Source organism: Globicephala melas, chromosome 2 (genome assembly GCF_963455315.2).
Source record: "Globicephala melas chromosome 2, mGloMel1.2, whole genome shotgun sequence".
NCBI classification, from domain to species: Eukaryota; Metazoa; Chordata; class Mammalia; order Artiodactyla; family Delphinidae; genus Globicephala; species Globicephala melas.
Window position 1 is genome coordinate 40,642,135 of NC_083315.2, and position 23,841 is coordinate 40,665,975.

The 23,841-nt window shown below is 42.7% G+C and overlaps 1 protein-coding gene and 1 pseudogene across 1 annotated transcript in view; one reads left to right on the plus strand and one right to left on the minus strand.

Annotated features, from left to right (window-relative positions):
* AGBL1 (AGBL carboxypeptidase 1) overlaps positions 1–23,841 on the minus strand; it is a 700,107-nt gene that overhangs the window by 563,583 nt on the left and 112,683 nt on the right. Inside the window, exons 10-16 of the mRNA XM_070045034.1 lie at positions 18,820–18,936; positions 17,191–17,771; positions 15,370–15,453; positions 15,049–15,135; positions 12,734–12,882; positions 11,382–11,469; positions 3,387–3,531 (exon numbers count right to left, since the gene is read on the minus strand). Of these exons, the coding sequence (XP_069901135.1) occupies positions 3,387–3,531; positions 11,382–11,469; positions 12,734–12,882; positions 15,049–15,135; positions 15,370–15,453; positions 17,191–17,771; positions 18,820–18,936 (1,251 nt within the window). The remainder of the gene's footprint in view (positions 1–3,386; positions 3,532–11,381; positions 11,470–12,733; positions 12,883–15,048; positions 15,136–15,369; positions 15,454–17,190; positions 17,772–18,819; positions 18,937–23,841) is intronic.
* LOC115861941 (calpain small subunit 1 pseudogene) lies at positions 5,791–6,808 on the plus strand (annotated as a pseudogene).

The following is a 23,841-nucleotide window of genomic DNA, read 5'->3' on the forward strand; positions in this document are numbered from 1 at the left end:
CCCTTCAAAAGCCTTAAGCTCTCCCAACACATGTACCCTACTTCTGATCACTTTTCTTATCTCTTGCCAACTCATGCAGTTGTAAGTTCTCAGTGAGGTCCCATTTTCTTACTCTCTAAAATATCCATCAGAAACTCTCTTGGGGCGCCATTTTCAACCAATACTCCTGGCTACCTAGGGGCAATCCAGAACATAATCCAAGTACTTTAACAAGTATTACTAACAACACTTTAACAATCATTGCAGTTATTGACACCTTGAGATGGATGATTAAATAGAACTCCTTTTGCAATAATTACAATAATATTGTATTTCTTTCTTTCAGCTTTATTTTAATACTATAATTTGGACAATTATCCAACAGAGTTCCTGGCAAGCATCTGGAAGACATCAATTTGAAAGATCCAAATACTAATTCCCTTATTACAAGAGAAGAATAAAACTTTTAAGGTTGCAAAATTATATTCATGTTGAAAAACCTCCAAAATACATGTCCTCTGCTATAAAAATGTCTATAATTAGTGAGTGTAATCCATATTATAAGTGATTTACAAAACTGTGAATTCCACATAGAAATATATTTTCCACCCCTCAGCACAACCCCCAAGTAACATCCAGTTAATTCTGCCCTTGGGGTACCATTCACATTTATCACTGATCTGTTGGAAGAAAACTGTTTCTCCTTAGGACATGTCCAAAAATAAAAATGACTAGTGTGCATTACAGAATGTACTTATTTTGTTCATGATGGGAGGAAGAGTTTTTTAAGAGAAGTCACAGAGTCAATTATTGTCTTAAACCTGGAGAAGACAAAGCCCATTACTGGAAATGTAAAACCTAAAATTGAGTATATATATTTTTTACTTCAAGTAACAAATCGTCTTTCTTATTCTGTTCTATTCATTTAAAAGAAATGAAAAGCTACCCTTTTCCTGTCTCTCTTTCTCATTAACTCTCCTCTTCCTAGTGGGAAGAGGTTCAGTCAATAGGCAAAGTAACAAGCCAATAAGCATCAATGAACAAGACCTCTCTCTTCCTCTCATTGAGATCAAGTGATGGTGGGGTCTTCTTTTCTTGAATTTTTGTCCCCCCTCAATATGAAATTATCCCCAACTTGACCTCAGTGGCTCCTAAACTATTTGTTGATTGTAAACTTTAGACCTTGTGCTTTAGTCTGACAAGAGTACTGAGTGGTCCCAAAGACAAAAGCTATGACATACAGCAGTTACTGCAATGGCAGCCCACTTTTATACGTGCATATAATCATCAGATTGTGTGATTATATAACCTCGAATGGTTGAGTTCAAGTCATCAACCCAAGATTTTTGTCTATAACTCTGGGTGCTATGGATGTGGTTCAGGTGAGAAGAGTGTTGTTCCCCAAACATGATCCCATTTTTATTCCAAGATGCTTTGATGGGTCCTTGCTAAGTGCCTACAAGCTGATTCAAAGTCTGAAATTCAAAGTAAGAAGCCAGATGTAGTCAAGGCCAGCTGAAGGAGTTTCAGACTTTCTATTCAGACAGGAATAGATGTCAAAGGCCAGTACTCTGTTCCCCGCTTGGCCACTAGCTAAATGTGAGATTTCTAGGCTTCAGTTTTTGCATCTATAAATGATAAAGGTGAATTAGACAATTCCCCAAGCCCCTTTGTATTCTAAACTTTTATACTAATTGCCACTGAGAAGCTCCAGGAGGTCAAAGATATTCTAACAAGGGTAAAGAATACTGTCCTGGAACCATGGATCATCCCCCCGCCCCCGACGGAAAAGGCAAACCCTCATTCAAAAAGGAATCCCCTTCCCCAGTAGACTTTTCATGTGCAGCGTTTCACAGGCCAGACAATAAGAACAGCTGTTGAAGGGGATCATGAATCTTGCCTGTTGTAAGTCCCTAAAGGCAATGAGCACGTTTTAAAACAAACATGCCTTGTTACAGCAAAGCTCGTGATCCACATTTCTTGGATTAAGTTCTTGAGATCTCTAAGTGCAGTACGCAAATAATACTAGTTGGATATCTTTTGCAATCTGGGAAATAGTAAAAAGAATCTCTCTTTAGGTAAACCAACATATGGAGAGAAGGGCAGATGTACTTTTATGAGGCAGTTAGCCAAGTGGTTTAAGGTATGCCTTCTCAATGGAGAAAAAATTGTATTTATACTTGAACATTCCTTCTCAGGGGAAAGATGTTCTTGGTTATCATCTTTTCCAACCCCTTATCACAGACTCGCAATGAAAATGCTCATCCTTCAGGCTAAGTGATATATCCATTTGCTTACACACATATTATTATAAATATGCTAATAACATTTTGCATTAATGCAGAGGGTGACAGTATTTTATAAGAGATACTTTAGAGTTTTCCCTGGTGGCGCAGTGGTTGAGAGTCCACCTGCCGATGCAGGGGACACGGGTTCGTGCCCCGGTCCGGGAAGATCCCACATGCCGCGGAGCGGCTGGGCCCGTGAGCCATGGCCGCTGGGCCTGCGCGTCCGGAGCCTGTGCTCCGCAACGGGAGAGGCCACAACGGTGAGAGGCCCGTGTATAGCAATAAATAAATAAATAAATAAATAAATAAAAAGAGATACTTTAGCTCATTAATCCTCAGGATATCCGTGAAATAGCTAGGGGAAAGGGATGGTTTGCCAACTTTTTCAAATGACAGGAAACTGCATGGTTTAAGCAGTTTGCTCAGATTGGTCAAATGAGCCCTGTGCAGGGCCTGATAGGACATCGGAATGCAGACTTCGAGTTTGGACAGGTTGACACTACCCTCCTCTCATAAAAAGATTGTGACCCTCATTTGCAGTGAGTCAATGCTTTATTGTTCCACCCTTCTTGTCTGCCCTAGATCCTTCTAACAGCCTCCAGCCCATGGCCGTGGGAACCACTGGAAATGGGGAAGCAGGTGTCAGGTGAACTCAGGGAGCTTTTCCAAGCTTCACCTCCTCAGCCTCTGCTTCACTCCTCTCAATGCGTCTATGTCCTTTAAATCTGCATCTCAGCTGACCTGCATGGTTTTACCCCATTTCAACGGAATGATCTCACTCCAATCTCATTTCTCCTTGCTTAATTTGAAGGCTTTTTAAAGATAGAGCCCCTAAGAAATGTCCCCCTGCCCTCCACCTCCCACACTCAACCTGCAGACGAAGAGCACTATACGCCACTGGGGCCTCCAGAATGTCACTGGTCATGACCTCAGCCTCGAACTCTTGTCCAAGGAAGGAAAAGGGACAAACAGAAAGCCACCAAGTTAGTGACAACAAACCCTGGCTCCCTTGGAAGGCTGAAGTCCCCACCAGGATGACAGGGTCTCCTGAATGTTTCCAGGAAAACCTCAGAGAGCCCCTTCAGTTGGGCCGCCATAAGGCTGTAGAGAGGAAGTTACCATGAGGGCAGTGTAGGTGTAGGGATAGTGGTAGGCCAGGTAGCAGACATCCTCGGCATGCGGGAAGGTGACGGCAAAGGTGAGGGTGTAATAGCACTTCCCAGACTCTGCCCCTGTGATGGCTGCGCTCTGGCGATAATGATTTCTACAAGAGAAAGGAGACGAGACGAGAATGAGGGAAAGCTGGGGAAAACAGTCATTTAGGGTTCGAGATGCCATAAACCTTTGGTGTTATATACTAGCAAAACGTCCTTCACTTGAAACACCTGGTGAGCAAAATTTAGAAAACTGAGAAATAGAGAAGTGAGCTTACTGCCAGGTCATGAGCCCAAATCACCCAACACCTGGGCTAATCCATCTGTCTCCTAATTGTGGCATCTATGCCACAGGCCTTTCCTTGCTGTGTCTGAAAATGAAGGCTATAGAGTCACTGAACTAGAAAACAGAGGAAAATGTGAATAATTCTGTTCTTCCTGGGATTTTATTATAGACATATATTTTATTACCCAAATCTGGGTTCCTCAACCCCTCCCTCTCTCTAGATAACAGAGTCCAGCTCCTCCTTTCCTTTCTGCCTGCCAGCTGGTTTATTAGCAATCACTACTCTATAGAGTTCCAACTCAACACAATGTATGTCATCTTGTTATCACTGTAACAACCCATTGTGTGGATAAAAGAACAAAAGCTTAGAAAAATCCATTTGTCAAAGGTCAAAAGGCTAATAAGTGGCCAATATAGGACTCAAACCCAGATCTGCCCGCAGGCCTTTGTTCTTTCCACTACACAATACTTTCTTCCCAAAGGAATACATTTGTCACCCCAAATGTGGTTCAGCTTCTTACAGCTTGAGAATGCACATTTTCCTTTGTCAAAGATGAAGAGCCAATGTTGATACTTCAGAGGACAGTATCAAAGTAATTTGCACCCAGAAGTACACTCCAAGCAATATTTTCCCCATTCACTGCCAGTTACACTCCCTCCTTGCCTCCTGATGCAGATACAGCTGTGCAGGCTTTCCTGAGAAAGGTTATCATCAAGGCTGCATTATAATGCAAAATACACCAGGACACCAAAACATGTAATTTCACCTTTGAACATTTACAATGTTGGCTTTCTTGTCCATTGTGCTTTGGGGTTTCATTGGGGGAAAGGGTGGGGAGAGGGAAGAAATAGCAGATAATTATTCTGTGCGTTCTTGCAAATCTAAAAAATATGGATTATTCTTTTCTGCCTTTTTTGCTACCTTCATGACACCTCCCACCAAAGCAAAAAGATCAAGTGAGCAAGAAAGGAAGAAACAGAAAATCTACTGTCTGGTTTTGTGGTTTTTTTCAATAGTCATAAAACTAAGAATGAGAGTAAGAGAAATTGGTAGTTCCATGGGCTATGACCTATCAGGCTATACATTTCTCTTGTATCAGCTTCTGCCAATATGGCACCCTGGATCCTTGGTCATCCTAGGGAAAGAAGGAAATCCCCAACGATGTACCAGCTTTTCAGCAACCTATTAATAGGACCCATATCCTTTGTGACTACAGGACTAGAAACTTCAAAAAGGCAACTTTTTTTTTTTGTTTTTCCTTGACCGCACTGCTCTGCATGCAGGATATTAGTTCCCTGACCAGGGACTGAACCTGCACCCGCTTCAGTGGAAGCAGAGTCTTAACCACTGGATCACCAGGGAAGTCCCCAAAACAGCATCTTTACCCATGGTGCCATCCGGATCTTGCTACCTAATTGAGTCTATTTTCTCCAGATTTCCCCAAAGTTCTATAGTTTCTCCGGAGCTAAGGCTCTGATTATTAGTAAGTATGTAAAGAAGCAGATGGTTACTCAGAAAGCATGCAAACCACATATGCTCTACCTTTATTCATTCTGATTTCAAGGCTCCACTGCAATCACACATTTAGTTTACACCTAGCTGAACCTAGTCAATTACACCTCTCTTCTAAGTGAAATGAGCCAGTCAACATTTTGGTCAAATGGTCAACATTTTGACAACCAATCAGAATGTGGAATAGAGCTTCACATGCACGAGTGTGAAAACACACACACCACACATATATATTCATGAAGGTAAAAGCAGGTGGAAACATATATCTAGTGCCTTGCCATCCCCAAGTTTTTCCACCTACATGCAGTGGAGACAGAGCCTGCATCTTTCCTCAAGATTAATAAGATGCCCCCGAGGCCTGTGGGGGTGGTCTCATCTGACATGAGCCTTGCTTGTTTTTAGGCTTCCCACTGTACTAAGTACACTGAAGTCACATCACAGGCACATTCATCCTAAGCAAATTCTATGCTACACCACCAGCCACCAGAGAGAACAAGAGAGTAAAAATAAGAATATGGAAACTAGCTGACCGGCCGACGCGCGAGCGAGGCGGAATCTTGAGTCACAGCCATGTTCCTGGTTAACTCGTTCTTGAAGGGTGGAAAAGGCGGCGGGGGAGGCGGGGGCCTACGGAATGTGCTCGGAGGCCTGCTCAGCCGGCCAGAGGCAGCGGCGGCGGCGGCAGAAGAGAAGGAAGCAATGGCGGCGGCGGCGGCGGTGGCAGCCGCGGCGGAACTTCCGTACGCATCGTGGGCGGGGTCATTACCGCCATTAGTGATGCGGCTGCGCAGTACAACCCAGAGCCTCCGCCCCCTCGCACCCATTACTCCAACATCGAGGCCAATGAGAGTGAGAAGGCCCGGCAGTTCCGGAGGCTCTTTGCCCAGCTGGCTGGAGAGGACATGGAGGTCAGTGCCACAGAACTCGTGAACATTCTCAACAAAGTCGTGACCCGACATCCTGATCTGAAGACCGATGGTTTTGGCACTGACACATGTCGCAGCATGGTGGCTGTTATGGATAGTGACACGACCGGCAAGCTGGGCTTCGAGGAATTCACGTACTTGTGGAACAACATCAAAAAGTGGCAGGCCATATACAAACAGTTTGACATTGACCGTTCAGGGACCATTGGCAGCAGTAAACTCCCAGGGGCCTTTGAGGCAGCAGAATTCCGCCTGAATGAGCATCTCTACAACATGATCATCCGACGCTACTCAGATGAGGGAGGGAACATGGACTTTGACAACTTCATCAGCTGCCTGGTAAGACTGGATGCCATGTTCCGTGTCTTCAAATCTCTTGACAAAGATGGCACTGGACAAATCCAGGTGAACACCCAGGAGTGGCTACAGCTGACCATGTATTCCTGAACGGGAGTCCCAGACCTGCCCCCTCATCACCTCGCTGTAGGAGTCACCTTGGACTCTTCGGTCTCCCCCAGGGTTGATCCTGTTTGCAGTCACATCTTCATGGCTCCTGCTGACCCACAGGCCTTTCTGTTCTCCTAGCCCTTGGCACCCGGATTCTCAGTCAACAGCCAGGGCCCAACATGCTTCAACACACCCTGCCCCAGCACACCCATCTCACATCTACTCCATAACCCCTCTCTTGCATCTGTGCCAAGCCCAACGTTTGTGTTACTTGCACACCCCAAGGGCCCTTCTCTCAGTTCTGGATCACTCCAGTCGCTACACACCCTGGCACACCCATTCAGTTACCACCCAGGCAGCTGAACTCCAGGCCATAACAGGCCACATGCCCCAGTGTCTTTGTCTGTATTCTGCTCCCAGCCTGCCAGGCCCAGGAGGAAATAAATTCACCCTAGTTGCTGCTCTCTCTGAAAAAAAAAAAAAAAAAAAAAAAGACTATGAAATTCCCATCCCTAGGCTCTTTCCACCATTCAAACCAAAACTGGACGCCAGGTAGGGAACAGCTACAGTGAAATGGAGAGAGAAATAAAATAGAATAATTTTTAGCTTTTGAGCTTCTGTGGACCAAGGTTCTAGTGATTTAAGGAAAGTTTAGAATGGTAGTTTGGGCTATAAAATCTACCTCCTCACCCTCCCAAAACACACACACACACACACACACACACACACACCCTGTTGTACACACACCCTTGCTGTAGCTTCATGGGCAAGATTGTCGTGGGCAAGACTAAAAGCTCCCCACTAATAATCCAGCCCTCTTCAGGATGGTTGCTGATGGCTGGAATTTAAGAAAATGAAAATCACCTCATTTAGGATGAGTTTCAGCTAAAGGAGATTCACTTGCAACCCTAATCCAGGGTCTAAACTGTAGGTGAAACTAAAGCAAACGTCAGGCTTCCCCACTGGAGCAAATGCCAAGATAGAGAGTGAATTAGATAACCTTATAATGACGATGGCTCTGTTTAACATGGGAGCATCATTTCACTTAACAGGATCTAATAAGGCAGGGCAGTCAAGTCACCAGGCTGCCCTGTGTCTGCAGAGTTTCTAATATTCTGTATAGCACCAAATCTCTCTCCTGAGATCCCTGGGAAGGATGCATGATGGCAGAGCTCTTGTATGACATTCATCTTCATGAGTGAGCTGTTCCATCTCCTCTCACGAGCAGAGATAAATGTCAGAAGAGATCAGCTGTTGTGTATTACATGGCCACTCTGAGCATGCAGCTTCCCTCCCTCTGCCCTTCAGCACCAAAATTACTTTAGACCAGAGCTGGGAGAAAATTCAAAAAGGTGTGAGGCTGTGTACATTAGAGGGAGAAGCAGACCGCAGGGAAGTAAATAAAGCAGGAACTAAAACAGTCCCTGCTTGCTTTTACAAGAGGCATGGAAAAATAAGCCTGCCCAATTCTGTTCTTCCCTCTGGAGGATCCCTTTTGATTTTCTGGCTTAGGGATCTGCCAGGTGGGTGGGCAAGGGGGTGGGATGGTGGGGGAGGAGGTACCCCAGGGGAGGGGCAAGAAGATCAGATCTGCTGAACACAGGGAGAAGATATTAGGATTTCTCTTTAAATTTATTATGATCTAATAAGGAAGAAAGAAAGTTGTCTAAGGTTTAATATGGGGATGGACAACGCTGCCCTTATGCTGTCCAAGTCAAGCTACTATGATGAATAATTATAAAACAAGCTAGATTACACTACAGCAGTCTTATCCATTCTTCTCTGTTGTTTTCCAGGGCTGGAATATGAAAAATGCATTACATTTTATATCTATGGTTTTCATATGTCAGGTAGTTTAGTATCGACTGCTGTACAGTAGGCTTCCTGAGGGAGGGATGAGAATAGCTCACCATCTCTCTCATTCTTTAGATTTTAGCTTCTGGCAAGGTATTTAAACTTGCAGAAGCCTTCTCTAGTGGATCTACAGATTATATTATCTAAATTAAACTAAACCCTGCAATATAGATAATTAGTTTTTTCTAAATTCTGCTTGGAATTCAGAGATGGATAATAATATTACATTTTAAACACAAATGACCGAGAAAATGAAAGAACTGACGTGACCTACCTCCTACCTTAATATTAGCTCTTTCTCAAGAATTCTTATTTGTGTAAAAATTATCTAATTAGATTGGAGAAGTTAACCACAATTTTTCAAAATTAGCCAAAAGGCAATTTACAACTATATTTTTCATGGTAAACCTTAAGGGTATAGGATGCCCCGAGTTACCAATAGTAAAAAATATATATAACAATTTTACATTTAAAATTTAAAGATTTAAACTTAAAATTATTTTTCTCATCTTTTCCCCATGTCTTAAAATTCTAAACTTTCTGCATGTTTTCTGGTATGCATAATATATTAGTATAGTAGGGCGTGTATAATTGATTTTTTAAAATTATGAACAATTCTATATTTAAATTACATGCATTAGTATATCTTATCAAAATAGTCTGGAGCTCACTTTCTAAGTGATGATGCTCGGACCCACAAAGCAGTCAGCCCACCTCCTTAACTGATCACTGTTGCTATCACTTTTTGAAGGAAATGGATATCCCATTCTTTCTGAGTACTCTTTTCTTTCACCCTCCCATAGATATACTCAGGTACCATGGCTCATGGTTCTCTCCACAATAAGCACCCTGGCACCCCCTTTAGAACATGGTACTAAATATAAGAATGTAATAGAAATAAGACTTCTGAGTTCCTGATGACATATTGGAGACAAAGAAATAGGAGGTAAAGTTCTCCCAAATTAATACATTAGAGAGCATAAAGTCAGGGATGAAGCCACAAAACCTTCAAAAGCAGATCAACTCAAAGATTGTGATGGGTAAAAGAGAGAAATAAATACATTGTATAATCTAAGGCATTCTATGGTAGGGAAAGGCACTCTGATTTGCAGTTGAATAGAGACACACATAACGTATCTATCTTGTTGTTAGATCACATTATTGGAAATATGTTAACACAATGAGGTGAACTAGTGTAAAACAAACTATGTTATAATGTAGCAGTCTTATCCATTCATCTCTGTTGTATTCATGGCTGGAAGATGAAAAATGAATTACATTACACATTCATGGTTTTCATGTTACCCCTCTGTTACTCTTTAATCACACAACAATTGTCTTGTTAATGAATCTAAAAGCTATTAACACTAACATTGTCATTCTTCAGGCCAAGCCTCCGCTTTGGGATGTTTGATTTCTTCCTTTTCCTCTTGGCAGATTCTAAATCCCCTTAAGCCCATGCCTGATCCCCCATCTCCAAGGAAGCAGCCTCCAGGGAGAGCTATTCCCCCCCTCTTCCCCCAGAGGATGCTGAATGTTATGTTTATCCAATCTCTTACTAACTTCCAGATCCAAGCCCACTGCAAGCTGGGTCTTTCATGTTTATTTAGAATTACTATTTCTCAAGGACACTAAAAGTTATTCTTGACACACCAAAGTCCAAATTTATGCTTCCATTATTTTCCCCTACAGCTGTGGCCCCTGTCACCTTGAGATGATTTTAGTCTCAATCTCTTTGGACCATAAGAGGATCCTGAGAGTCTGTAGATAGGTGGGTCAGAAAGTCATTGCTATGGAAAACCAACAATATTGTATGGCTTTGCTATTGTTCTGAAGAATATAATGAAAATACTACCCAGGTCCATATTCTAATACATCCAAGACTAAAGACTGCTGACTCTTTCATTACAAACTGTTAGCCCATCTCTGTGCTTTATAGACTATCCTTACTTCTATGGTGATGATTGCCCTTGTGTCTGATAGAGCAACAAGATTCTTGACCTTCTTATCTGTCAATGCTCCTGTCCTTACAGTCTCAAAAGCCAAGAGGCATAAGCATTTTTACGCTTTCTTTTTGATATTTGCAACTATCCTGAACTCAAGAATGCCTGATAATATTTTTAGGGGCCTCCTGTAATCTCAGCAAGAGATATAAGTTACTTTATCCAAGAAAATAAGTACTAGCCTATCAGTTTTTTATAAGCAACCAGCAACAAGCTAATAATTAGCTACATAGTTTCTACCTGTCCACACTCCCTATCCTTTTTTTGTCTTATGAATTTGTATTTTATTTTCTAGCAAAGGAAAATGCACAAATAAGCAAATCATGGGTCTGCAGTGCATGCATCTATTTTATCAAAATATATGGATAATTCAAATTTCATTACAACTTTACAGGATACATTGATAAAAGTGGCTACTGATCAAGAGTTGAAAATGAATTCTGAAAATACGTTTCTCTTCTATTTTTTTCCAAAATTTATCTTTCTGTGGAAGAACAGTTACTTAAGTATATTTCTCACATATTCATGTTTATCTGCTTTGGAAAACTGAAGCATGGGATGGATAAGAATAAGTTAGAATATCTCACACTTTTTGTTCACTGGGACCAATGGAAACAGGAAAGGAACTGAAGCTTGATGCACTAATCATAGGTTGAGTCTATATAATAATATCCAACAGTAAGGTCTAAAGGTTTTAAGGTGTTTAAATAAGAATAGGTGACTTTTCAGAAAATCAAAAGATATTTCTTGAGGTCTACTGTGGGTGCCATTTAACACGCTTAGGCTTCTGAAGGACAGAGCGTTTGCCACTGGAAGAGTGACAAGTACAGCAGACAAGCACAGATTGCTCAGGTTTGTAAGATTAACATGGAGAAGCAGGAAATTGAGAGAGAACAGAAGAGCGAAGGAAGCTAACAACACTCTAACTTACTTGTAATAACAGATTTCATAGCCTGTCCGTACCCAGGCAGGTCTGCCAAGAAGAGCCTCCTTCACAGAATACAGAGTTGGCTGCATCCCTACACAAAATAAAGGCAGGATTAATCCATTAGGTCAGGGGGCGGGGAATAGAAAAGGAGAGCTGCGGTAGGTTGAATAATGGCCCTCAAAGATACCCAGGTCTTAATCCATGGAAGCTGTATATTAACCTTATATGACAAAAGGGACTTTGTAGATATGATTAAATTAAGTACCTTGAGATGGGGAGATTATCCTGGTGGGCCCTAAATTCAATCACACATGTCTTTCCAAGAGGGAGGTAGAGAGAGGTTTGACTACAGAGGAAAAGCAATGTGGCCAAAGCAGAGAGATTTGAAGACGTTATGCAGCTGACTTTGAAGATGGAGGAAAGGGCCATGAGCCACAGAATGTGAGGAACATACCTCTAAAAGCTGGAAAAGGAAAGGAAACAAATAATCCCCTAGAATGTCCAGAGGAAGCATGGACTTTCCAACACCTTGACTTAAGACCAGTGAAACTGATTGGGGACTTGTGGACTCCAGAACTGTAAGAGAATATATTTGTCTTCTTTGAAGCCACAAAATGTGTGACAATTTGTTACAGCTGCTGCGTCAAGTGAATACAAGAGTCAAGGCTCACCTTTTCTCTTTCTATACCAGCAAGAGTCTATTTAATCAGTACAAAATAGAGGTAATGTCCTATGCTCGGACCTGGAGCTACGGGGAATACTTTTTCCTTACTCAGAGCCACTAATACATTAGTATGTGAGCCAGCAATAACATGCAGAATTTCCCATTTCTAGAAACATTCAAAATAAATATGGGCTACTAGTCAGTCATTGTCCCTTGAACACCCCCTCTAAAATTGCCACAGGTATTCAGGAGAATTTAAACTTTCTCCAGAGTTTTCTGAGAGTGTAAATCGGTGTTGTCCAATGGAATTGTGCCATTTGCCTGTCTGTGACAAATATCAACAGATCAGTACATTTGCTCCTATGGGATTTAGGAGGTGGAGAGAAGGAATAAATGAGAGGGCTCACTGGCCTCAAAAAGTTGAAGGTGGGTCAAGGGAGGCAGGAAGCGGTGGAAAGTTATGTGAGGTATTAACATTTCATAGCAGAGGGAGAGTTTCAAGCTTCCCCTCCCATAGCAGCAATTTACCATAGGTTGGCGGCCATCTTGCGATACCTGGCAACCAAAACGTGTCAGTCCAACTTCAAACCCTTTGCAACCCAAGCAGGGCTTCTGATAATAATTCAAGCACTCAAAAGTGACATCATTTTTGGTGTTATTGAGAAAGTCTCTATTTCCCAAGAGCTCATACCGTAATTGAACTGGCTGTTGGCCTTCTCACAGTTGATAATGTTGAAGCGATAAGGGACCGCCTCCCTCATACCGCTCACCTTGAAGTAGAACCACTGCTGGTGCTGTGTGCTATTCACATCAGCATTGATCAGTAAGTCGTACTCCAACCTGCAAAGTCAGAAGCAAGATCAGAGGGTTAAAAGCCTTTAAGAGAACTTCCAACACTGAGAAATCTACACATCTCAGGTTCTGGATGATAGATGTAAAATCCAGGATCTTGGTTAGCTGGTAAGTTATAGTTATCATCCTTATCTCACAATATTGGACAGAGGCTTTGGAAATTTAAGGAGGGGGGAGCAGTGTCTTGGTATTAGAAGAGTCAGTTATACAATTATAGCCTATCTTTTTATTAAATGGTAATGCAGTTTCTGTCCAGCTGGAAAAATGCAAGTGTGCTCTATCCCGGAGAAAATGTGATCACATCTGGTTGGATATGCCATTACCATTTGATGTTAGACATGACTTTTGAGCATCAGTCTCCTCAAATGAAAAATAGAAACAGTGTCTAGGGACTTCCCTGGTGGCACAGTGGTTAAGAATCTGCCTGCCAATGCAGGGGACATGGGTTCGAGCCCTGGTCGGGGAAGATCCCACATGCCACAGAACAACTAAGACCATGTGCCACAACTACTGAGCCTGTGCTCTAGAGCCTGCGAGCCACAACTACTGAGCCTGCGAGCCACAACTACTCAAGCCCGTGCGCCTAGAGCCCATGCTCCACAACAAAGAGAAGCCACCGCAATGAGAAACCCGCAAACTGAAATGAAGTGTAGCCCCCACTGGCCGCAACTAGAGAAAGCCCGCACGCAGCAACAAAGACCCAACACAGCCGTAAATAAATAAATAAGTAAATTTTTTAAAAAGTAGTGCCTAAACTTGCAGTACTGTTTGTAAAGATTAAGTAGTATAATATATGTAAATCCCCAGCAAGGCAACAAACATGAATTAGACTGGCAATGAAAGATCTGTCTGTTTTCTCCCTTTTTAACTGATTTAGTTTACATGAAGTAAAGTACACAGATCGTAAATGTACAGCTCAACGAGTTTAAGCAAATTCATCTGGATACACCTGTGTGACAACTCCCTGGATCAATATGTAGAACAGTTCCAGCACCCCAGAAAGTCCTTATGTGTCCCCACCCAATCACTATGTCACCAAAAAATTACTTTTTCAAGCTTGAGCAACAGAATTAGCAATAAAGCTTTGACTTAAACATTATCATCAGGATATTTCATTTTCAGAAATATTCTCATCCCATCCCCTTGGCACGCTCTTTGAGTTGCTCTTCTAGAAAGGGCAATGGTTTTGCCCTGATTCATTCATACTCACCTACTCTGGCCCTCTGATTAAATGGCAGTGTATAGTGAGATTTGTGGAAGGGGAGAGCTTTGTTGAAGCCGTAGCAGAGCAGATGGTGCCCCACCCCCCCATCATCACTATAAGCAACACACTCTAACCACTGAACTCACCATACAATGAATGAAGCTATAGTTGGCACTATAGAGACACTCATGAGAACAATTCCAGGAAGTCTATGACCCTCAAATTGTCTGCTATGCCCACAACGCTCTCTCCAAAAAGTGATCATAAAAAATCCTTGCCTATAAGTAGGTTTGTTTTCTGTCATTTGACCCTGTCACCCAGACCACAACTGATGAGTTTAGGATTCTACACTCTGGCCAAAGGCAGATATAAAGAGAAAGACCTGAGTAAGGCCAGGAGCTTAGGCACATCCTGGACTGCTCATTTTCTCACTAGGAGATTCCTAATCAGGTCTTCCCTCCTGGATCCTTGGAACATGATAAATGAAGAGAATAAATAATAAAAGCAGGAGCTGTAGGAAGAAGAGGCTGAGATAGCAAACAAGAAAGAGAAGGAGGGGCTTCCCTGGTGGCGCAGTGGTTGAGAGTCCGCCTGCCGATGCAGGGGACACGGGTTCGTGCCCCGCTCTGGGAAGATCCCACGTGCCACGGGAGGGGCGGCAACAGTGAGAGGCCTGCGTACCGCAAAAAAAGAAAAAAAAAAAAAAGAAAGAAAGAGAAGGAGGCTGAGGAGGAATCTTAACATGCCTGCCTTTCCCTTCTCCATCCCAAACAGCTCCACTTGTATTTGTTATACGTTGGGCTTCCTTGAAATATTTCATGTATCAGAAAAAATTACTTACCACTCACCACGTCCCCAAAAGGGAAAACTTCGAAAATGTCTCCTTGGAGGGGGATACAAAACAGGGCTGAGCCATACTGAGTATAATCCCTGCAGCTTTCCTTACTTACTCACGCACTTGGATGGCTTTGCGAAGATTTCCAGACTCAAACTTGGAGAAGAACCGTAAGCAGTCAGAAGTGGTGTCTTGCAAAGGCCTGTAATGAAATAGAGAACCTCTGAACGTAGGACTTATTGCTATTCTTGGGCACAGTTTATTTAACATTTCTTAGAGATAAGCTTTCTCTTACAGATCTTTAACCCAAATTTTCACTGTGTTGATTTTAGGAGAAGGAATGGATTACTAACTTAAAACATCCTTATGCTCATGCCATTAAAAGGATATTCTATACTCCCACCCCCCTCATTCCACTGATGTTCAAGACACCTACCAAGGCTCGTCTAGACTGAAGACAACTTTATTTATAATATCGCTTGGCTGGATGAGCCTCCGGACATCCTCAAATATTTTGATCCTGGAAAAGAAAATCAGAAACATTTTAAGGGTTGGCCCTCACTCCTTACCCCATTCATCCTATGGTCATGTGGGAAGGGCCTTGGGACTCATCAGAGAATTATGAAAGAAAAATTTAATAATGCTCCAACCTGGAGCTGAGTGAGTACAAAAAGCACCACCCCTCCTTCCTTTTCTTCTTTATCAAAAAATAAAACTACACTGAGCAGTAGGAATGTAGGAAGCAGTGATGCCAGAGTTTAGTTTTAGGAGGATTCTCTACTCAAAGCAGAGTTTTGTCAAGAGCATTTGGGCTGAGGGGCTTTGAAGCCTCTGGTTGTGTGAATAAGAGGGCCATCTGCACTAAGACAGTTTTGAAGGAGACACTAGGATTGCTGATGGTCTGGGAGGCTCCAATAAGCCTTTGAATTCTTGTGTCATTTATAGTCCTTCGTTCTGTTTGCTCCAGAAGACTATGGTCAGTCTTCTCTCTGAGAAACACCAATATCTGGGAGATTTAAGTAAGAGGGAGGAAGGATACCTAAGGGATATTTTAGATTCCCTCCTTGAATTTCTGATCCAGGTCTCTGGGGCCGGGAGGGATAGGAGAAGGGGGAGGGAAGGTCAAAATGAGGCCTAGACTCAGGGGAAAGGTGTCCTGTCCAGTGGGGAGCTATTGCTGGGCCAGCCCCTGTGGTGTGTCTCTCAGGAACTTGAGCACGGAGATAAGGTCAGAGGGGTGAGGTCAGAGATGTCAGCCAGGAGACCAAGTGGGAGCAGTTCTTGGGATCCACCATGAATTTGCTGATGAACTTGCTAATAAGTTAAGAAAACTTACTGCTGTGCACACTTTGCTCCATAGACTTAGTGTATGCATACTTAGTATATTTTCTGGGAAAATAGTTTTCTCCTTGAGTTTAGTAATTTTCTTTTTAATCTCGCTATGCCTATCCAAAGGCAAAGCTCCATTTCACGCATCCTGGGAATAATCCATCACACAACGTTTCTTCCCTGCAGGATGCATTTCTTTTCCTTACAATCCTCAGTGATGCAGCAAAACTATTCCCCGAGCCAAGTCAGGTTCTATAAGGTTGGGACTGTGGGATGGAGGTCCACCACCTCCTCTCATTAACAAGAGATCAGATTCCAATTTGCAGTAAATGAGAAAAGTGATCCCAAATAATCCATACTTGTTTTTTCCTGAGAACCTTCCCTTAAGGAATGATCCCAGTATTTGGAGAAACTGGACAATCTTTCCATTTTGTAGGATTTGCAATGGATATGGGGTAAGGGGTTGCGTTAGAATCATCTAAGAAATTCTTTTTGTGGAAACACATGTCTACCACCACCCTACCCTGGGCTCTGAAATGTCCTAGTAGGGAGGCAAGCTTGTAAATTTGGCGAAAATTTCCTTAAGGCTTTTTTTTTTGTGGTACACGGGCCTCTCACTGTTGTGACCTCTCCCATTGTGGAGCACAGGCTCTGGACGTGCAGGCCCAGCGGCCATGGCTCACAGGCCCAGCCGCTCCGCGGCATGTGGGATCTTCCCGGACTGGGGCACGAACCCGTGTCCCCTGCATCGGCAGGCGGACTCTCAACCACTGCGCCACCAGGGAAGCCCTCCTTAAGGCTTTTAACATGCTCCTGACTAATGCTCACTTTCCTGAAGATAACAGAATTATCTGTACAAACCATTCCACCTACAAAAATACTAGAGAAGAAAAAATATATATAGCTCCCAAGGTAGTAGCACCATCACCTTTGGACTCCACATTTACGTTCCAACATGGACTGGGCAGAGGGAGGTGGACAATGCCCCCAGAAATCAGGAAATGCTGTCATTGTAAAGTCAGACACAGATCTGGTTCTTCTAGCTTTGGCCATATAAAGATAGGGGTCATGGAAGGCGATATGCGTCGGATGTGTCTGCAGGAGCTTATCTATTAATTCAGCAGTTTCTCTGGGTCTAGTGGAATTGGAAAAGGAGGCACTTATCCTTGGGCAGGAAATCGCATCGATGTCCCAAGCATCCTCTTTGAAGGACGCCTGAATGCCTGAGATTTCACTTCCAGAAGAACCTATCCCAAGACCATTGGATTGTGCATTTCGGGATGGGTTCATTCCAGGTCCTTTTTTGGAGGTTAGATGTATGTTGGACCTCCCCATCTTCACTCTGCTCAGAAGGGAGGTCTGGACAGGGACTTCTCTTTCTTGTCCCCAGGAGATTTGGTCCTTATTCAAGCAAAGCCCTTTTGGGGAGGCAGCAGTCAGAATGTGGTGGTGACTGGCATACTGAGTCTTGTCAAAGTTCAAACCATCTCCAGGTTTGGACTCCAGTTCCTTCAGGTTAAAAGTGGAAAAGAATACGTCAGTGTTTCTTTCCAAGTAGAGAATACAATCTGAACCCTGTCCTCACTCTTTGGGCACAGAGCTAAGCATAAATCCTGAGCACTGGAAAACTTTTTCCAAGGTCAGTCAAGGAAAGACTAAGCTTCAAGAGTCAAAGAAATGGCAGAATCCTAGAAACGCACACTTGGAAGGGGCATTTGGTGGGTCTAGTATGAGTCTATGCAGTACATGAATGCCTCCTACAACACCCCCAATCATTTACGGTCTGGTTGAACGACTCATTTACAGAAACTTCCCTGTATCCCATGGTGGTTCCTTTTATTTGAGGATCATTCTGATTGTTTAAGAAAAATTCTTTTTTATTCTGAATTAAAATTTCCTTCCCTGAAACTTTTACCCACCAATGCCCTTCTGCTTTCTAGAGTGAAATACAATACGTCAGCTCCCTTCTATAAGTGACTTAGCGTGTACCCTTAGATATGGCCAAATTCATGGTTTATTAAGAATCATAAGAAAATAATGGAGGTCCAAAAGCAGGTCTAAATTTTGGTGGGAGCAGCAGCAGAAGAAGCAGCAGCAACCAACCACTGGATTAACATGACCAGGTATAAGGTGCTTGATTTGTTTCTGCTAACAAAGAAACCCTAGAGTCAGGCTGGTCACCTTCAGAAAGCCATCTCATACAACCATCCCACTCTCACAAGAGAATGATTAAATCACCATGAATTTTCACTTGCTTTCCCAGGACGTGAGAGTAAGGCACCTTGCCCACCAGACAACAGGCAGCAATGTGAACCTTCATCCTACTTCCTTCTGAGGTGATGGGTGTCAGATTGTACTGATAGGACCCTTGCATGCATCCTATCTCTGCCACCTTGTCACATTTTTGTTTAGCCTTTTACTTCCCTCTCAGAAAGATCCCAGAAGCAGATTGCTAAAGATGAGCAATGCTTTCCATCTGGAGACCAGTTTGGATTCCCAGGGTCTGCAAAGAACCCATTAGCATCACCGAGGAGTAGAACCACGGCATACGTTGTACCTCAAAACTGCAGGAGAGCTCAAGACACATCGCCTCATATTGCATCAGTTCCTCTTCAGGTCGATCAAGACCAGGTTTGGAGCTCAGCTTGTTCACATCTGTTTCCAAGTCATCATCCTACAATGGCACATTCAAAAAATATGTTACAATCAGGAGAGCCATCCTGAGAAATATCGAGACAAGCTACAGATGTGACTTTTCAGAATCCTGGGACACGGTTTCCTGGCCTCCAAGTTATAGTGCTAGCCTAGTCAAGGATAATTTAATAGGTAAGGCTGTATTTTTTAAATACTAAGAAAGATTGTAATTTTTCTCAGTGTTCATGTTAGTATTTATCAGCCTTCATCATAAATAATATATGTAAAATGAGATGAACTATGTAAACGATGAAGCACAATACCAAAGAATTGTTTTTATCTCATCACCACTGTCTTTGACATAACTGTAATTGTCGTACCTATTCATCTATCTACCTATTTAGGTCACTCTTTTCACAAACGTTTAATGAGCACCTACTATGAGTGGGCACTCTCCTAGGTACTAAAGACTCATTGATAATTGGACAGACCAAGGTCCATGATTCCATAGAACTTGCCTTCTAGTGAGAAAAGGAAGACAGAAAGCAAACAAATGAGCAAGGTAACTTCAAACATGATAAATGTCATGGGAAGAATGAGAGGTGGTGAAGTGATTGTGAGTGAGGCTGGGGTACAAAGAAGTTAAGGAGGTCATTTTTTTTTTTTTGCAGTACGCGGGCCTCTCACTGTCGTGGCCTCTCCCGTTGCGGAGCACAGGCTCCGGACGCGCAGGCTCAGCAGCCATGGCTCACGGGCACAGCCGCTCCGCGGCATGTGGGATGTTCCCAGACCGGGGCACGAACCCGTGTCCCCTGCATCGGCAGGCGGACTCTCAACCACTGCACCACCAGGGAAGCCTGGAGGACACATTTTAACAATAACGGCCAACAAGGCAAAGACTTGGGGGAAGAAATTACTAACAGAAAAAGAAAAAAAAAAAGCAACTTAAATTTGCTTACAGAAAGAAGGTGGGTGAATGTATACACACATATACAAGAATTTATATATATAACTGAATCACTGTTGTATAGCAGAAATTAACACATTATAAATCAATTATACTTCAATAAAATAAATTAAAAAAAAATTTTTTTAAATAGAAAGTGGCTGAAGCATAAAGAATAAGAGGAAGACTGTAGGAGTCAAGATTCCAGAAGCAGGTATGATGCTGAGCCTTCCAGGCTCTGGGGAGGAGGTCGTAACCTCCTACTATACCTTTATACCTTTGTACATTGAAAAGTTTACCGAGTCACCACCAGCCTTTTCTTCATTGGGCTAAATAATACCAGACCTTTTATTTCTTCTTCTAGATCATCATTTCATAATAGTTTAACAGTGATGGTGACTCTCCTCCAAACACCTCTGTATTTTTCAAAGGTTATAGAATGTTACAGAGAAAGGACATAGTTCAATCTCTTCATCTTTCTGTGCCTCTCCTAGATCAAGTTTCCCTAATAAAATAGGGGGGGAATCCACCCTATATTTTAGGAATCTATTTTGTTAGTTAAGGAAAAACCTGATAGTCCCGAAAGCCTGGCTTATTCTTCCTGAAATCAAATAAATGTGGAAAATAAATGTTATATTCCTGGGCTTCCCTGGTGGCGCAGTGGTTAAGAATCCACCTGCCAGTGCAGGGGACATGGGTTCGAGCCCTGGTCTGGGAATATCCCACATGCTGTGGAGCAACTAAGTCTGTGTGCCACAACTACTGAGCCTGTGCTCTAGAGCCTGTGAGCCACAACTACTGAAGCCTGCGCACCTAGAACCTGTGCTCCTCAACAAGAGAAGCCACCACAATGAGAAGCCCGTGCACCGCAACGAAGAGTAGCCCCCGCTCACCACAACTAGAGAAAGCCCGCACACAGCAACGAAGACCCAACGCAGCCAAAAAATAAATAAGAGGGTTAACATAAATTTTTTTAAAAATCATTTTAAAAAAATGTTATATTCCTGATTCAGAGGATAAAGTGCAATATTCCATCCATCTTCTGCAATTTTCCTCCAAGCTTTAAATTAAAAGAAATATAGATCCCATGAGGCTGATATAATGATATTTTCAGATACAGCACATACCAGGCCCAAACTCCTTAGTCTAATATTGGAGATCCCAACACTTATCCTTTCCAGCTTCATCTGTCAGATCTTCCTTCCTTTCATCATCTCTGCTACAGCCTCAGCCATGCCCCAAGGTGGCACCAATAGAAATGCAACCTGGCAGGCATTGAGAAGCATCTCGCCACCAGCAAGTAAGGTTGGTACGTCTGGACTGAGGAGCATCAGGTAACCCATGAGCTTCAGCCTATCTAGGTGACCTACTCAGCCTTAGAGCAGGTGTTAGCAAACTATGGCCCACTGCTTGTTTTTGTAAATAAAGTTTTATCGGATCACAGTCATGCCCATTCATTTATATACTGCCTGTGATGGCTTTCTCAGTATAACAGCAAAGTGGAGTACTTGTAACAGAGACCATCTCTGGTCCTCAAAGCTTGAATCTTGGCCTCTGAATCTCCAGGCACTCAAGCAGGTTGTCAACTACTTCTGTATTTTATAAATACCCTTTACATTTATTTAGGAGTGGTCCAGCTTCTCTGTCCTCACGGCAACCCAGAGAAGCTTCATCATTTAGGATTTTGGTACCCATCTAACCCAGATAACTCCCTCCCTCCTCAGGTTCGACCCTTCCAATATTGACTTTCCCCAGCCTTAGATTTGAATTGAACACCCTTTTGAAGGTGCCGATTCAAACTCTGGCAAAGACAATCCCCAAGTTTACTAGACTGAATTCTTTGCAGATAAAAATGATGTCTTATTTGCTTTTGTATCATATTAACATCGCTAAGAACTTAGCATGCTGCCTCACATATGGATCATATCCAAGAAAATACCTGAAGGAAATAAAAAGCTTAAGAGGAGGAAAGGAGGGAAGAAAGGAAGGAAGAGCTTGAATTCACCCTTTCTGTCCTCCTCTTCTTCAGAGTCTGTCCAAATCTAATGTTTGTGTTCATTAAGAAAAAAAAACAAACATGGCCAACTTCTAGTCTATATTCGTTATAAGTTTCTCTTTCCTTATGATGACATTCACAGTTTTCAATCAAAGAACAGCACCCAACTATACACTCTCAAGACTCTTTACAGATATAAGTTCCTTTTAATCATTCTTTCTAAGAGGCTTCTCCCAATTGTTAACTAAGATTTTCAAAGGAAAAGGCCACAAGTTAAAGGCCTGCGTCCATTCTCTGACCAGAAATAAATACTCTTGGCTTCTTGCCCACATAACTTGCAGCAAATGCTGCTGGGTTCTCCAGGGGAAAACCAGTTTTCTAGGGCCCCGGTTCCCTGAATCCTGCTATACCCCAGGATCAAGCCCTTACTCTGACGTTCCTGTTTCTCTATAATGCATGCTCACACACTTACTTCTCACCTTCTCCTCAGCTCGAAGGCTCTTGATGAATTATTTCCAGGCCCTCACTTATCTGTCTTATGCTCCCTTCCCAGCTGCATTGATTTATTTGTTTAGATTCCACTCCACCCCAACCCACCATCATTGCAGAGTGGGGGTAAGGAGACGGTCTGAAAGCTCTCCCCCAACCCTGTGCTGTGTGAAGTCGAGCACCAGCCTGCAGCTTGTCCCTCCACATCAGATACAAGAGGTGACTGATGCTGCACATCAAACATTCAGTTATCAAAGAGCCAGCAAGAGGGGTGGGAAAGTGGCATTGATGAATGACTGTAGCAGCACAGTATTATTCAAATAATTCAGCACGTTCTCCATAGGCCTGCATTGGCAAGTCACAGCAAAGAGCCAATTTGCTACTGATGACTTCAGAAATGATTCTATTTATCAACAAAACCCTGAGCACACCAGAATAGCAACAGCAGCCTGAACCTAGAGACTTGGCTAAGAGGCAGTCCCTCTATGTCTGCTACTACCATTAGCAAGGTGAGTGATTATTATGACAGAGAATGCAAAAACTCTCTTTCTCCCTACGCAGATGTGTAGATGGAATGGTATGTAAAAAGAAAGGAAGAGAGGGAGGGGGAGAGGAGGATGAATGGATGGATAGTAGATAGATAAATAGACAAGTAGATAGGTAGATAGATAGATAGATTTTTTTAATCCAGATTTCATCTCCAGGAATGTCATAAAAGGTAGCATTTACTTCTCAGTCTTATTTTGCAGATGTCAAAACTAAGGAACTATAACTTGAAGGGACTTGTCCAAGTCGATGTCCACCAACAGAGATGGAGACAGAATTATAACTCATAGATAAATTATCATTATTCTAGAGCAGTGGTTCTTAACCACAGGGTGATTTTTGCCCCACAGGGATATTTGGCAAGTCCTAGAGACACTTTTGATTCATGACTGGGGTACAAAGGGGTAGATGTCACCAGCATCTTGTGGATTGAGGTCAGGAGTGCTGCTAAACATCGTATAATGCACAGGACAACCCCCCATGACAAAGAATTATCCAGCCAAAATGCCAAGGTTTAGAAACCTTTTTCTAGAAATGCTGTCAGTAAACTATGCTCCACTGTCTGCTTTTGTGGAACACGGTCATGCCCTATTGTTTACACATTGTCTATGGTTGCTTTTGTGCTACACCAGCAAAGTTAAGTTGTTGTGACAGAAACTGTATGGTCCACAAAACGTAGAATAATGATTATCTGACCTTTCCTAGAGAGTTGGCTGACCTCCATTCTATAGCATAGGTTATTATCGATAGAGACCAAAAGGCACCACTTCCTCGCTGGCCAGGATATATGCACCATACAACCCAAAGGAGCACAGTTCACAAAAACTCCAAGGTAAATGGAATTGTACAACTCAGTGGTCCTGTGCATAGACTGGGTAGATAAGAAGAGTGACTTATTACAAAGATAGTGGAGCTCTACTAGAAAAAGTTTCCTAGGAAATCTTTCCATGGTCTCTTTGCCTGAATAT